This window comes from Pieris napi, chromosome 8 (assembly GCF_905475465.1).
Source record: "Pieris napi chromosome 8, ilPieNapi1.2, whole genome shotgun sequence".
NCBI classification, from domain to species: Eukaryota; Metazoa; Arthropoda; class Insecta; order Lepidoptera; family Pieridae; genus Pieris; species Pieris napi.
In genome coordinates this window covers 3,559,837-3,574,593 of record NC_062241.1, presented here as the reverse complement: position 1 = coordinate 3,574,593, position 14,757 = coordinate 3,559,837, and the positions used below count along the sequence as shown (strand labels likewise).

Sequence of the window (14,757 nt, the reverse complement as noted above, 5' to 3'; positions counted from 1 at the left end):
AACATAGTGAACTCACATTATTTACCTATGAAATATACATATATGCCTTGGTCAATACTAAACATTTTTCCAGGCGGCATATAGGGCGTTATCCCTAATATCGTCCGCATTGGAGTCTGGGCGTGGCGCGGCATTTGCGGCTCACGAATCTCGACTCATTACCGCGATCAGTACGCAGTTGAGACGTCTACGTACTACGCCCGCGTCCGAAAATACGCCCATCGCCTTTAAGTGCCTGGCACGGACACTTACCACGGTAATTATGCCTGCCTTATTTTTTCTCCATTCAACTTTTTTTTTATTTAAGGTATTAAAATAATAATTTAGGCCAGTTTTATCTATTTTTATTGTATCTAATATTTTTGATTGACTGCATCATTGTTCCATTAGCCAAAACTCAACTTACTTTCTGACAAGGAGATAGTTTATCATTATTAAAACGAATGCAAACATAGAATTTATAATTATTTTTTAAACCATATAATTAAGGGACCGTTCAAGTATTACGTCATGCAATTTTTGGAGATAATTGACCCCCCCATGTAACGCGCCGTAACGTTTTTCTGTACCCAAGTATAGTAAAACGTTGTGACCACCTAGTGACTCATTATATCTAAGTTACCATTATGTGGTTAAAACACTGGAAAGTCGAAAATAATATTAACAATAACGCGTAATTCCATCCCCCCCCCCCCCCCCCCCCCAAATTCGTTACGTAATACTTGATAAACCGAATTGATCTGATTAGTTTTACGAGACATCCGGATGCGGCATGCAAGTGAACGAAGCGGCCCTTCGTTCGGTGATAAGTGAGCTCCTCCTCGTACTGACGGAAGGCACTCACGGCGCAGACAGCGATCGCTTCACACGAATTCTCAACAATCTGTGCGTGTGCGTGCTAGAACACTCGCCGCATACTGCGTTGCTATGGTAACCATTTTATTGCAGTTATTATGTTTCGATATGTAGTAAAAAAAAATGATTCTGCATAAAAAATTTTAAGATTAGTAACGTAAGAAAAGAAAGTAAATTTTTTACAGGTGTAACAATTGCTTCATTCAGTTATTTCCTAACACAAATTCAAAATGGGGTACTATGAATTAAATATTGACCTAGTTTCTATTATGTAATTTTAACTATTGGGTATAGCTGTGAAGTAAACACAAAAGTGGGTTTCAAGGATTTTTTGCCGCCGACTAAAACACAGTAAATACATTTCAAAACATAAAAATATAAAGAAAAAAAAAAAATTCAAAATAATTTTAATAAATTTTGGTATAAGAACTAATTGCCCCCCTGCGGGGCGGGGGGCCCTCGTTGGGAAACACTACTCTAAAGTTAGGAGTCTTTTAAAATACGTTGAAAATTTGTAATCTAAATACGTACCTACCAATATTCTATTAAGGGTACTACAGTCATTATATATAAATGTAATAAGCAACCGACACGACACAGGCTGGGTATTCAAATGCTATACAAACGATATAATTAAATAGTGAAAAAGTTTTTAGTGTTTAATGTTAAGTATATTTCCATTAACATACAAAATATTGTAATTTTCAGCGCGCTGGTGTCACTTCTACAAGATTCTATAGCAGAATCGGACCCCGCCTATACCCGGTACCAAGAATTACTTCTCAAATGCTTCTGGAAGACTCTGAAAATGATACCATCGTGGGATATCAATTCTATTGATTGCGACACCGTCTTATACAAAATACATCTCTTCTACAAAGCATTTCCTAATAGTTATTGGAAGAAGAACGCCCAAGTTACCAGTGATACGCCTTATAGGTATGTTATGGCAATATCACCATCACATCAATATCTGGTTCAAGTCAGATCATTTATCGTTATTTATTATAGAAAAATCTAGAATGCGTAATAATTTAAAATACATTTTGTACCACGTGACCAAAAATTGAAATAAAAATAAATCGAAATTGCGTCCAAAAGTCTATATTGTGTTCGGGATGGTACTTGTTTATAAGAAATAGCCAAGATTTTGAAAACATATTTTTCATAAGTCACTGTGGAACAATTATATATTATTTAATTCTATGAAGACTTTCTTTAGTGGTACGTCATCGTCGATTCGACTAACCTGTTACTGTTTTTATGTTACGTGACGTATTAAAATAAATTATTTTAATTTTGGACAAGCCGAATGATTATTTACAAGTTATTTTAAATACCGTTGATATTTAAACCCATATTTTTTACATATTAATTTCAATAACAGTTTTTCATGTTGTCAAATAGTCTATTATTACGCATTATAGATTAGTTAAGTTACACACAATTGTAACCGTTAAGTTACTAAGCATTCATAAAAAACTTTTATTAACATTCAAAAATACGGTTTTTGTAGATCTAATAGGTTTACATACAATGAAAAAACAAGTGAAAACTGTACTTTGTTTTCGTGATATTTCTTACATTTATCATGTGTTCAAAATTGTTGCCAACTTTATCTAAAGCTTACGAACTGAGCATGACGAGATGTTCTTATATTTAATGTTTTTTACAGGACAGTGAAAACTCTAGTACACACGCTCGTGAAAACAAAGGGAGCGTCCATAATGAACCATCTCACACTTATACCAGATATTCACGAGTCGGATTTGTATCCCTATTTACATAAAATATTGAAGGTATTAAAAAAATATATAAATCGTATTTAAATATATATATTATTTGAACAAAAGCACTGACGGAAACACAATTGGACAAATTAAAAGCTATAGCTTTCTCGTTACTTTTTTTAGGATCAACCTGATTTAAATATAGTTGTGTTTGTGTGTGCGCAGTTAAAATTATTTCAGAATTTTTTTTTCAGAAGTATTAGTCAAAATTATGTTTCATGAAATAGATCAGTAACGCAACAACCCCTGGTTTGTGGTTTATGTAGTAGTAATCAGCCTTCTGTGCCTGACATAGCCATTGACTACTTGGATCCAAGGCATGCCGGTTTCCTCACGATGTTTACCTTCATCGTACTGATGAGTATTAAATAATAAAAAAAACACATTCAAAAAATCCATTCGGGGTTCGAAGTTACGGGATGGAAGTCGCACTCTCAATCAATCAATCAATCAAATCATTTATTTCAATTAGACCACCTAAAATGGCACTTTTAAACGTCAAACAAAATACAAAGAAGATTCTAGTTGCCCCTTCCAAAAGGTAATTTCGTGTGGAGAAGAATGGGCAAGAAACTCCACCTTTTAATATAGGTTTACAATATTTTGTTTACATTAGTTAAATAATTATATGTGAAGACAATGTACTCATAGAATAAAACTACTATACTAAAAAAGTTAGTATACATGTTCTTCACATAGGTATTTACAAATATCGAAACCGTAGAATATTATACATTAAAGAGTAATAAAAATAATATAAAAAAATACAATAAAACAGTGTGTGAGATAAAATAAAACAATTACATTTCTAGTATTATAAATTAAAAAAAATAACAAAAATATGTAAAAGCAAAAAATCAGCAACCAATTTGATTTTGTCTAGGGTACAACTCAAGCCACGAGAATAGGTTTCTCGAAGATAAACTAAAGATTACCTAATAAACTTACTCATAATATAACATGTCATCTTCAGCAACAACAAATAAAAATGGAAGATAAAAAGGAGTCTGACGTGAACGGTCTTCAGAGCCTAGGCGTGAATGTGGGCAACAGTGCCCTCACCGCTGGACGATTGCCCAGGTCCGTACACGAGGAGTTGGGGATCATATTGAAGAGGATCGGCTCCAAGGACACCAATAAGGAGGCATTATCTCAGCTTTACGATTTACGAGTGAGTTTGTTGGCTATTGATTTTATTTGTTTTACTTGCAATGGAAGTTTTCAGATAATAACACGAAACAAGACAAATAATGGGCGGTCTTCTGCTAAAAGCTGTTTCTTCCAGACAACCCAGATAGTATTTCTGATGAGTTAAGGCCCATTTAGATAGAGTTTCTAGTCTCGAATGTACGATTATTGAAAGAATATAAAAAAGTTTCTTTGTCTAAACATTCTCTTCTACCTCTCGCTCTTCCACTTTCGCAAAGGAAAGTTTATTGTGTAAACAGAATTTCAAAAGCAATAATCTACCATAAGTTGCTACCATGAGTGCAGTGCTTGAGGGTGTTTTAATTCTTAGTACATGAATTAATTAAACGAAAACGGAAAAACGATTTTGTGTTAAAAGTGGGTTTTTATAATTTTCTTTTTCATTGTTCCACAAACTCTCGTAAGTCAAATAAACTTAATATTAAAAGCAACCCCAAAATTAAAAGGATTTTTGTGACATTTTTGAGAACCCTACCCCTATTAAACTCAAATGAAACATCTCGCACTCAAAACGGTTCAAACCGATTTGTACGATACTCGTATGAACATAAAAAAATGTCATACGAGATCGTGTATATACTAGTCAAGTTTCTCGTAAGTAAGAATCTTCTTACTAAAATGTCGATGTGTAAACAGACGCAGGAAATTATCGCCTAGCGATAAATCACTGGCGAATCTCGTATGATATAATCGTAGGCGAGAATTTAGTTCTTATCTGTAGGTAAACATTTTGATACGATAATGCTATGGCGATTATTGCTGGCGATAGTCGCGTACGATTTCTAGCCCCAAAACGTGCGAGAAACTCTCCCCATCTAAATGGACCTTTAGTCACAATCTATTGTTTGGCATATATACTGTAAATGAATAAATAAATTAACTGTCATTAAACTTCGATAAAAAAAAAGTTTGTCTATTTCACGTTGCCTTTTAATTATTTCTTATTTGGGAATTAAGATAATTTAAAAGTATTTTACATAAATTAATTTATTTAACTTTAACATTTTTAGTTTCATTTTTGATCAATGTGAAAATTATAGCATCTATATAACATTTATAATAATAAATACATATTTCTAGGAACGTCACCCGGAAGTGGATATTTGGACATTTATGGCCGGATCGTCCTTCTACTTCCGAAACTATGTGGAATGTGGTTTAGCGGAAGTGGCTGAGCAGCGAAAGATGCGAACTCACAAAATTTACAAGCCAGACTTAAAACCTGAGCATATTGGTATGTCCTTTTTAACCTACTTCAAAAAACTAGAGATTAGATCATCAATCGTGATTTTTTAATCAGTTTCCTTAATTAATAAAAGTTTTGCTAGATTTAAATATTTGCCTAAATTGGATTATATATATGGTAAAGAGCAGTGTTTTCCAGCGAGCTCTTATACTGAGGTCGTAGGTTCAATTCCCGGCAAAAATATGACGACGTGTGTTAGGCAAAGAAGGCTGATCATCTACTTTACTACTTTTTGGCCGGGCACTTTTTTCAATTCCAATACCAGTCTGAACATCTGAGTCTATACATAAATTTTATTTGTTAGTGAATGTATATATTTTATTAAGTGCGGTGCTCACATTAAAAGTGGTTTTAAGGCGAGTGATAATTGCGGCCCTTTTCATAACAAACAGTAAAAACCGCACAAGTAAAGATATTTTTTTTTTTTAATTTTTTTTTAAATCTTTTAAAAAAGGAAATTGTCGAATCTTTGTTCACTTGCACTAGATTTCTTCAATGAGGCAGATTTTTTAATTTAATTTTACGTTTTTTTTAAACGTTTTCCTATGATATATCTTCTCCTGATTCAGCTCAATGTTTACTTTTGATTGTGTATTTTCCTACTATCTTTTTTTTGTTATTTTGTGTGGACTCGATATTCAATTCTCGGCCTACCCGCAAACCGAATGATGATGAGATGTGTAATTATTTAAATAATCTTAATTTTTACTTGTAAAACGTTACAGATGTGACAAACGAAAACGATGAAAAATCACCCAACGACTTCTTGGAAAGGCTTCGAGCGCTACAGGTATTTACGGTTTAGCTCCTTTCATACCTTTTGTAAAAAAAACTTGGTGATTAAAGAGTTCTATATTATTGATTATTAGATTAGTATTTAATTTATTATCATATAAGTTACGAAAGAGCTGGGGCTCAAATAATTTGTTTTTACATAAATAGGTAAAGTGCCCACACATTGTATATAATTTTAGTTAATATATGGTATTAAATAAACAATTTGGAGGATGTATATATATATATATATATATATATATAAATGATATAAAGAAAACACTTTTTTACCGGATTTAAGTTATGTATTATTATAAATTTACAATTATTTTTTTACATAATTTTAAATTTTTTCGCCGTTTCGCGTGCTTTACAGCGTGCATGATCACGGTGACTGAATACAAAAGGTGTTGAATGTGAAAAAGTATTTATAATAATACATAACTGCAATCCGGTAAAAAAGTGTTTTCTTTAAATGTGTAAAAGTTATGTCAATAAAAGACAATACTATGTGTAAATGTTATTTGATTAAAATATCTATTTTTTATTTCGGTAAATGTTCGTTCGTTCTTTTGAAAATGTTGGATGTTTCATTTAAGATAGATAGATAGATATTTCTTAAATCGTTTAAATCCCCTATACTATATATAATCAATTACAACTTTTCTGTCATTTTTGCACGTTAACCACTAATAAAATTAATTACAGATGAAAGCTGGCCTGAAAGTCGAGTCTAGTCCATCATCTCAGCCGCGTACACCCGTGGGTGATAATCGGGCGTTCGCTGACTCCATCAACGACAACACGTTACCTAGAACACACAGTATCGACCCACAATTGGAGGTAAGTCAAAAGTACTAATGGGAATTAAGAATAAAAAGCATAGTGTTTTATTGGCGAATAAAGGAAAGGGGTGGAATTTTTTATTCATTAGGAAATGACCTTAGTATTGTATGTAACAATTTATTACATTAATTAAGGTTACATTCAGTAGAATTTAAGTTAAGAAACTACAAAAACTAAAAATATTATTCCATATTCATTAATAAATTTGATTTATTCGTGTTCCATACAAATATAAACCAAAGTTAAATTTGGTTAATTATCTATGACTTTATACTGTGTGGAATGAAATATAGCTTAAAAAAAGGGTGCATGTACTTATGTACGCGCGTAAGAAGTTATACTTCTTTGGAATTATTAAAAATAGTTTTTGATTGCATGCAAATAATTAATTACAATTCAATAATCTAAGTCTGGAAAAGGAGTCATTATAGTCAATAAAGTTCAGTTTACATTTGAAAAATTAAATAAATAAATATTTATTATTATTCTCTTACATTAAGTGTAACATAAATTCTATTATTATTCGAATGTTGTTTTTAAATTATGTCCAATGCCGTAGCATCTTCCGTAGGCAACTTCATTCTGTTAATTTTGTGTGACGGTGCGCGCGCATCGTAAAACTTCACTCTCATCAATTTTTCATAACGCACCTAAAGAAGTATAACTTCAAAAAGTTTCACGAATACTGTGTAATTTAAATACAGCTAATATGGAAAAATTGTCCTTTGATAATGATGATCCGAATCTTAGTAAACTTAGTTTTTTGTGCTGAAATTATCAAGAAAACATTGTGTTTTTTTAATTAAAAAGTCATACATTGTATATTTATTTTACAGTTACATTCGACACAGACAATGCCCCAGAGACACGAAGCTTCTGTAGATGCTCTACGACTTAAATTGCAACAAATCAAGAGCTCGTCTAAAAGATAAGGCTCTCTCACTCGCACATACGTATTACGGCATCTATTATCTCACTCATACGTGACCCACTATAGCATGAGCCTCATAACAGGTAACATTTGAGATTGTATCTTTATTGCTTAAGAATTAAAGTGCATTTTACAATGTATTCCTGTTGTGAAGCTCATGGTATACCCACTAATTTCGACATATTAAGTCGTATTCGCACTGTCATTTTGACCATTGATTTGGTCCCAAAACTTGTATAATGGTTGTTTCCTACACGTACCAGTATTTTCTAAAATTGTCGGTTGTATTGCGAAATTAAATCGTTCGTGTATGAGTCAAAATCTCGGCATTAATCACGCTTTTAGTTCCTAATGCTGGTCGTACGTCCGTAGTGTACCCTTAGAATAAAGTGACAATATTAGAAAACGTGTTATCAGGGTAATTGGGGTGTAGCTTCGATACGTTGAAATCCTCACCAAATTACAATTTGAAATGTCATTTCCTGGTTTTTTAATATTTATTGAATCTATTATTTCATAATGTGAATATAATTTGTTTTTTTTTTACAATTGGCAACAAAATTTTAATGTTGCCATATTGATTGGTGGGGATAAAGTTTTAATAATTTGCTGTTATTTACGAATGTTGCTATGTGTTAACCAGTGTTTTATATTAAAAATGCACATACAACAGTTAAATCTCAAAATTACTTAATGCTTTAAGTCATTCTAACTGTTATAAATTTAAATTGTTGAGGAATTGTGTTTTTGTTCTTTACAATAAGATTTACACGAGTTTTGCACGTGTGTGAACCCTAGTACTAGTATTGTCATTTATTAATATTAAATTTTATTTTAGACGTTAATTTCATGATCCATTTTAATCGCCTATAAACGAATATATACTATAGCTAATTAGTGTATTATTTTTGTATGTCAACGTAGTCTTCGTCATATTGAAAATTACGATTGATATTACTTATGACTAGCAGACTGTGTGTATAGTGTAGCGTAGATGAGTTTGAATCTGGAAGATTCTGTAGTTTGTAGGTTGCATCGCGAATCCATGACATACATACAGTGTGATAGTATAATTTATGTTGGACTGTCGAACGCATAAGACTGGCAAGGTTTCACGTCTCGAGTATAGAACTACGAACAAAGCGTACGCACGTATACGCTGTAGTTTACGTGCACCTAACGTATACGCACGGGAGTACGTACGTATTATATATTCCTAGTTCTACCTTCTATACTCGGGATTTGAAACGAAATTTTGCGAAATACTCATTTTATCATTTGTAGCAGTCATCGGGTAGATTTGTTAGTAAAATTTAGCTGCGATGAGGCATTATCCATTTCACTATAATAAATCGAACATTCCTAAAGTATTGGCTTATAGTTCTCGTAATAAAAAATATTTTATTATAATAACCATACAAATTCTTTAACGTGTCCCCATTATTAAATAACAATTTTTCTAGTTATAACGTATTTATGTTTGCCACTATACTATGAGATATTTAAATATGTATTTAATGTTTTCTTACTACTTGTTCTCGTTTTAGGTTATGATTATTATATTATTGACTGAGTTTTCACCACTGTCAAATATTAGTGTTGTATTTTTTTACGTATAAATTATGGCCTATATCTCTCTATAATCACGATTCAATTTAGCGAAAAGCAATTCTAATCGAGTAATTAATTAATAACATGTATAGTGATAGTAGTAAATTAATATTGCCATTAGTAAAATATACCAAAATGGTAATTAGAATATAACCGTAATTGGATATAGGTAACATTGAGAGCTTTATATTTTCTACAGCAATTAGAAGTTCTTTAAAAATGATATCGTTAATTATGATATATTTTTGCGGTTTTCTCCTTTATATTTAATACGCTTTTTATGAACTTAATAATTATTATTGTGAGCATTTATTTGTTTTATGTAAATTATAAGATCATGATTTCTGTAATATTTAAATAAATTCATACAACACTAGTCTTCTTTTATTCATCTCTATATGATTAATAATTTTTGTTTCAGACTAAATACCTAGAGAATTTACTATCATACTTACAGTACAAGTCTCATACATTTTATATGTATGTTAGATTGTTAAATTGAACATGGTGTTAAGTATAATACTAACGCAGGTATCGTGTAACCCTATAATAAAATGTAAAATATAAAATGGAACTATGAATTTTAGTTCTTATTAATCATTATAGAAATAGGGCTTCAATAAATTGGTTGCGCGAAATAAAAAAACATTTTAAACAGGAGTGAGAATAACTGAATATATCAGATATCCCCGCGTTGTGCTTTGGGACGGTTATATGGGTATCTTCTTTTTAACCCAAGATCCACAAAGACAATTTTAGGTTTTACGTGAAACGGCTGAGTCGGTTCGACTTTTATTGGTAGTTAAATTCGTGGAACGTAATGCATTCGTAAATATTCTTGAAAAGGGTATAAAAATATAATAGACCAGATGTGGTAGTGCCAATTTGTTATGTTTATGGATTACCATAAACATAAATCATTAGATTATAATAGGTACTATTCAGTATATCTATAAAGTTCTACAAATGTCTATTTTATTAAATAATCGCAATTCAAAAATTATGGCGATACGTTTATTAATTACAGAGACATTTAAAACATAGGTACAGTCGGCAAACCACTTAAATTTAACGTAGATAATGCTTTAGAATCGATTTTTATTTTAGCAATTCGCTTATCATAGAGCTAAACAAAAGATCTACGGAACAATGCGATTATAATCTCATTTGAAACGGCTTAGTCGGTTCAAGTTTTATTGGTAGCTGATTTCTTGGAACGTAATTAACCAGTGAAGATAAAAAATGGGTGCTAAATTAAGAAATATAAGACTGAAAAGGTTTATCCAAAAATGAGTTAGAAGCTTATACTAAAAAACCATCAGACCTAATTCTGTATTATTTTAAGCCAGCCTTCAATAAGGTTTTATCTTTCTCCTGTAACTTTAAAAATTCTGTTTGAGCTTTAAAATTAATTTATAAAGAATTATAGTAATACACATAATTTCATCACAGACATTTTTATTTATAATAGATAAATAAAAGTTTAATAGTCTATTACTTATTTTCGTTTATTTGGAACCGACCCGGCGAACTTCGTACTGCCTAACAGTCAATGAATGTCCTGTTATAGATTAGCTGAATTTAATTTTTGATTTTATTACGCCGTTTCTATCGGAAACACAACAAAATTATTATAAGAATGACAGAATTATCTGGAATGATTCAGTAAGACTAATCGATTTGACGTTTTTTTTTAAATTAAGTCATTCGTTCATTTGTCTTTGAGTACTTAGATTCATATGTTTTCCTTAGTTTACACAAATTAAATTTAGTTATATATTATTTGTACACATAAATATTTGACGACCAATATATATCTCAATACTTTTTCATTACTGACTTTTTTTACAATTTAAAACGCCATTATAGTCTAGTCGACAAGTTGAAAATGGTACAAAATAGAGATACTGCTCTTAAAATTATGTGCGGATAGCTCATTGGATCCGGAATGACGTCTAGAAAAATGTGCCAAAAGCGTGTAAGTGAAAAAAAATGTTTAAATAATGGTCGTAAAAAAAATTCGCTTCGTAGAGCCTTTCTTTAGTTTTTGTTTAAGTAAAAAAATTGTTATAATCAAAGTATAAATATTTTATTAACTTTTATGACACGATCTTGTTAAATATGAATGTAAGAAAGTAGAACCTCTTAAGCGAAATTTTTTTACGACCATTATTTAAACATTTTTTTTCATTACAAATAAGACGGTAGTTCGAGAAAATTTCGTTAGTTATCAATTGTTTAACTTGTTGAAAAATTAACTTTAAGTAAAATTTCCAACGCGAATAAATTAATTATAGTGTTCAGAACACACCATAATTTTTTCAAATTTAAAGAAATTATTCAATACCTAAATAAATTAATTAATGTGCCGTAGTCGCTTATGACGCCACGCGCGAATCCTAAAAATGTTACGCGCAGACCTATTTTCAGGGTTAAATTAAAATTATAAATAATGGAAATAGAGTTCCGGGAGCTAAGAGTTTTTTATTGGAAATTTCCTCCTCTTTCATAATCTTTTTTGAAATTTCTTAAATATTAATAGTTTGTTAAATATTGGCTAAAATCGAAATGCCATTTTTTTTCATCTTTAATTGTTTATAACTTTTGCAATTTTTTATGTGCTAATACACGCTTTTGGCACATTTTTCTAGACGTCATTCCGGATCCAATGAGCTATCGCACATAGTTTTAAGAGTAGTATCTCTATTTTGTACCATTTTCAACTTGTCGACTAGACTATTATCCGAATATTATGGATATATATTGTCGATTCGAAACCATTATTTAATTAGGTTCTTTAATTTTAGGGAAGAGTTTAACCGTGTAAACCGGATGAAAATTGAATGTTTGAAAGTTACAAAGCCCATGAACATGTTGTATTGGATTTTTTTGTTTTGTATATATTGTACTTTGCTTAATATATTAGGATGTCTCGATTCTTGACTGAATTATTAGCACTGTCAGAACTTTATTCGTATTTTTTGTGTTTAATGAGTTGTTTTTATATATTATATCAGTATGGCCAATGGGAAATTAATTAATTCTTAAATTAAGATTAATGAAATTATTAATAATATGTATATTAATTGCTGTATACCTAATTCGGTAACATAACTCATTAGCAAAAATTTTAAAAGAATAGAATGTTCTAATACGATTAAGATTTCTGAAAAAACAATATCGTTAATGGCGTCATAATTTTGCGGTTTTTATCTTGTCATTTAATACATAATACTAATTACTAATACTAATCGCTAAAACTTAAGCGACATAGCTCACTTATGTTCGTCACTGAAACACTAAATGAGTATGCTAAACAATAAAAAAATAGGTCTACCACATATTCTAAATCTAGTAAATATTTATATCTTTCAGTCTAAATATTTAATGCATTTATTTTACTTCCTACTACATATTATAGAAGTATTATTTTCTAAGGTAGTAAAAATCAAACATGCATGCAGCAGTATGATAATAACCCGTTCCCAGAATCCGCCTCAAATAATTGAAAATCATTCTAGATCCGTTAACCGTGTTAGTCACAGGGTTCACAACCGTACGATAATTATCGTACATTTGCGATAATTTCATAACAACGTACGATGTACGATGGTACATGACTATCGTACGCAGATTGTACGATAATTTCCAGTCTGATAAAAAAAATTGATGATTACACAGATAGCCCAATAACAATTACAGTTTTTAGTGTCAGTGCCATCTATTGGCTTATTTTTGTATTAGGAACTTATGCTGTCACAAGGCAACTACAGCAGATGAACAAAGCGTTAATGTACAAACACAAAAACGCATCAGAATGCACAGCCTTAAAATTCACGATTTGTATGGTGACGTAGATTTGGAAGTCTTCGATAACATTTTAATACCTAACGAATTTTAAATGATAAAAATAATATGCGACTTTTACGGACAATAGGTATATCACTTAGAGCGAACACCATATTGTTCAACGAGAAAATATTGCGTATTTTCGTTCCTCTTTGACGGAAGAGATTGAATTATTATTATTTTTTTTCAATTTGAAAAACACAAGTTTAAAAGATTTAAACTATAAATCGTTTGCAACATTTTATTTTCACGTTTCATATGATTTTTTAAAGTATTTTTAGCCATTTTCCTGACTACGATAATTTATCGTATATGGATCATATATACGATAATTTTACGGCCCTGGTACGATAACTGCCTGGCTTCAGGTTGTGAACACACTTAGTCTGTTATCTCTTCATAATGCGTAATTAAAAAAAATAGTTCTGAGAAAGATATCTATATTATTTTATTATATTGAAATGCTTTAGAATTGCTCTTTATTTTAGCAATTTGGGTATCATAAGCAATTAAACAAAAGATTCGCTAAAACAAAGGAATTATTGGGTATAGAGATTACACGTGAACGAACGGCTTTAGTCGAGTTTTATATTTAGCCGATTTCTAGGAACTTAAAGCACCGGTATTAAAAACTAAGACCCAAATAAGTTATATAATAGATCTGCTTTAAGAATGTCTGAAAAGCAAAACGATGTGTGTTCCGTTGGATTGTAATAGGTCAACAGTATCTCTACTCCAACATAGGTTGACAAACGACACAATATGTCAATAATTTTTTTTCGTTCTCACTTAAAAGCAGGTTACATTAAATAAATACTAGTGTGTTTTTATTTTATATTAACTCTACAGCTGTGGTAATATGTCGCAAAGTATCACGCGAAACTGCATACAATAAATAATTGTGTTATCACAATATAAAATTCTTATTCAGTAGATATTTAATACGCTTTTTACAATTTTAATAATAATCATTGTGAACATTTATAATATAATATAAAAAAGTAGTAATGAAATATGTAATTACATAAATTTTCATAATTTACACTACAAACTTAACTAACACTACTTATCAATCAAATATATTTGGTTGAATTAATAACCAATGTAAAAGAATCGGTAGGTATATTATGATGTACATCCACAAAATAATGTAAAAAAAAATTGCCAGACATATAAAATCATGGTAAAATAATATAGTTTAATGTTATTAAAATATGTTTTATATTATTACATTAAAATTAGTTATACTGTGTGCGTTTTTTAGATGAAATAATAGAACATTGAATGGAATAATAAGGTATGAGGGTATCTCACCCTTTCTCCTATCTCTTTCTCTCACATTCACGTACTCGCGCAAAAAATAGGATTGAAAATGTAACAATGACCCTGCGCAAGAGGAAGGTTTCGCTAAAAGCAGGGAGTAGTCAGTCGTGTTGTAGCCTTCGAACAGTAGTCTCGTTATCTCCAATAAGATCGTTGATTATCGCAGTGCTCTGAAGATCCTTGAAAGGATTCAGTTAAAATGCGTCCACATTTCTTAAAAACAATAGTACAATGTGTGAGGTATGTGAAATTCCTTTCTCTCTTACTGTTTTTTCCTTTGTATTTTACAGCAGTTTAGGCTTCTTCTGTCATATATTCTTTCC

The 14,757-nt window shown here is 30.7% G+C and overlaps 1 protein-coding gene across 1 annotated transcript in view; it reads left to right on the top strand.

The window, feature by feature from the left end:
• LOC125051530 (protein mini spindles) overlaps window positions 1–9,566 on the top strand; it is a 41,697-nt gene extending 32,131 nt beyond the window's left edge. The window contains exons 29-37 of the mRNA XM_047651911.1: window positions 74–256; window positions 749–930; window positions 1,564–1,794; window positions 2,531–2,654; window positions 3,619–3,816; window positions 4,935–5,088; window positions 5,826–5,890; window positions 6,583–6,717; window positions 7,557–9,566. Coding sequence (XP_047507867.1) covers window positions 74–256; window positions 749–930; window positions 1,564–1,794; window positions 2,531–2,654; window positions 3,619–3,816; window positions 4,935–5,088; window positions 5,826–5,890; window positions 6,583–6,717; window positions 7,557–7,652 — 1,368 coding nt within the window. The 3' untranslated portion in view covers window positions 7,653–9,566. The remainder of the gene's footprint in view (window positions 1–73; window positions 257–748; window positions 931–1,563; window positions 1,795–2,530; window positions 2,655–3,618; window positions 3,817–4,934; window positions 5,089–5,825; window positions 5,891–6,582; window positions 6,718–7,556) is intronic.
• Window positions 9,567–14,757: the final 5,191 nt, after the last annotated feature.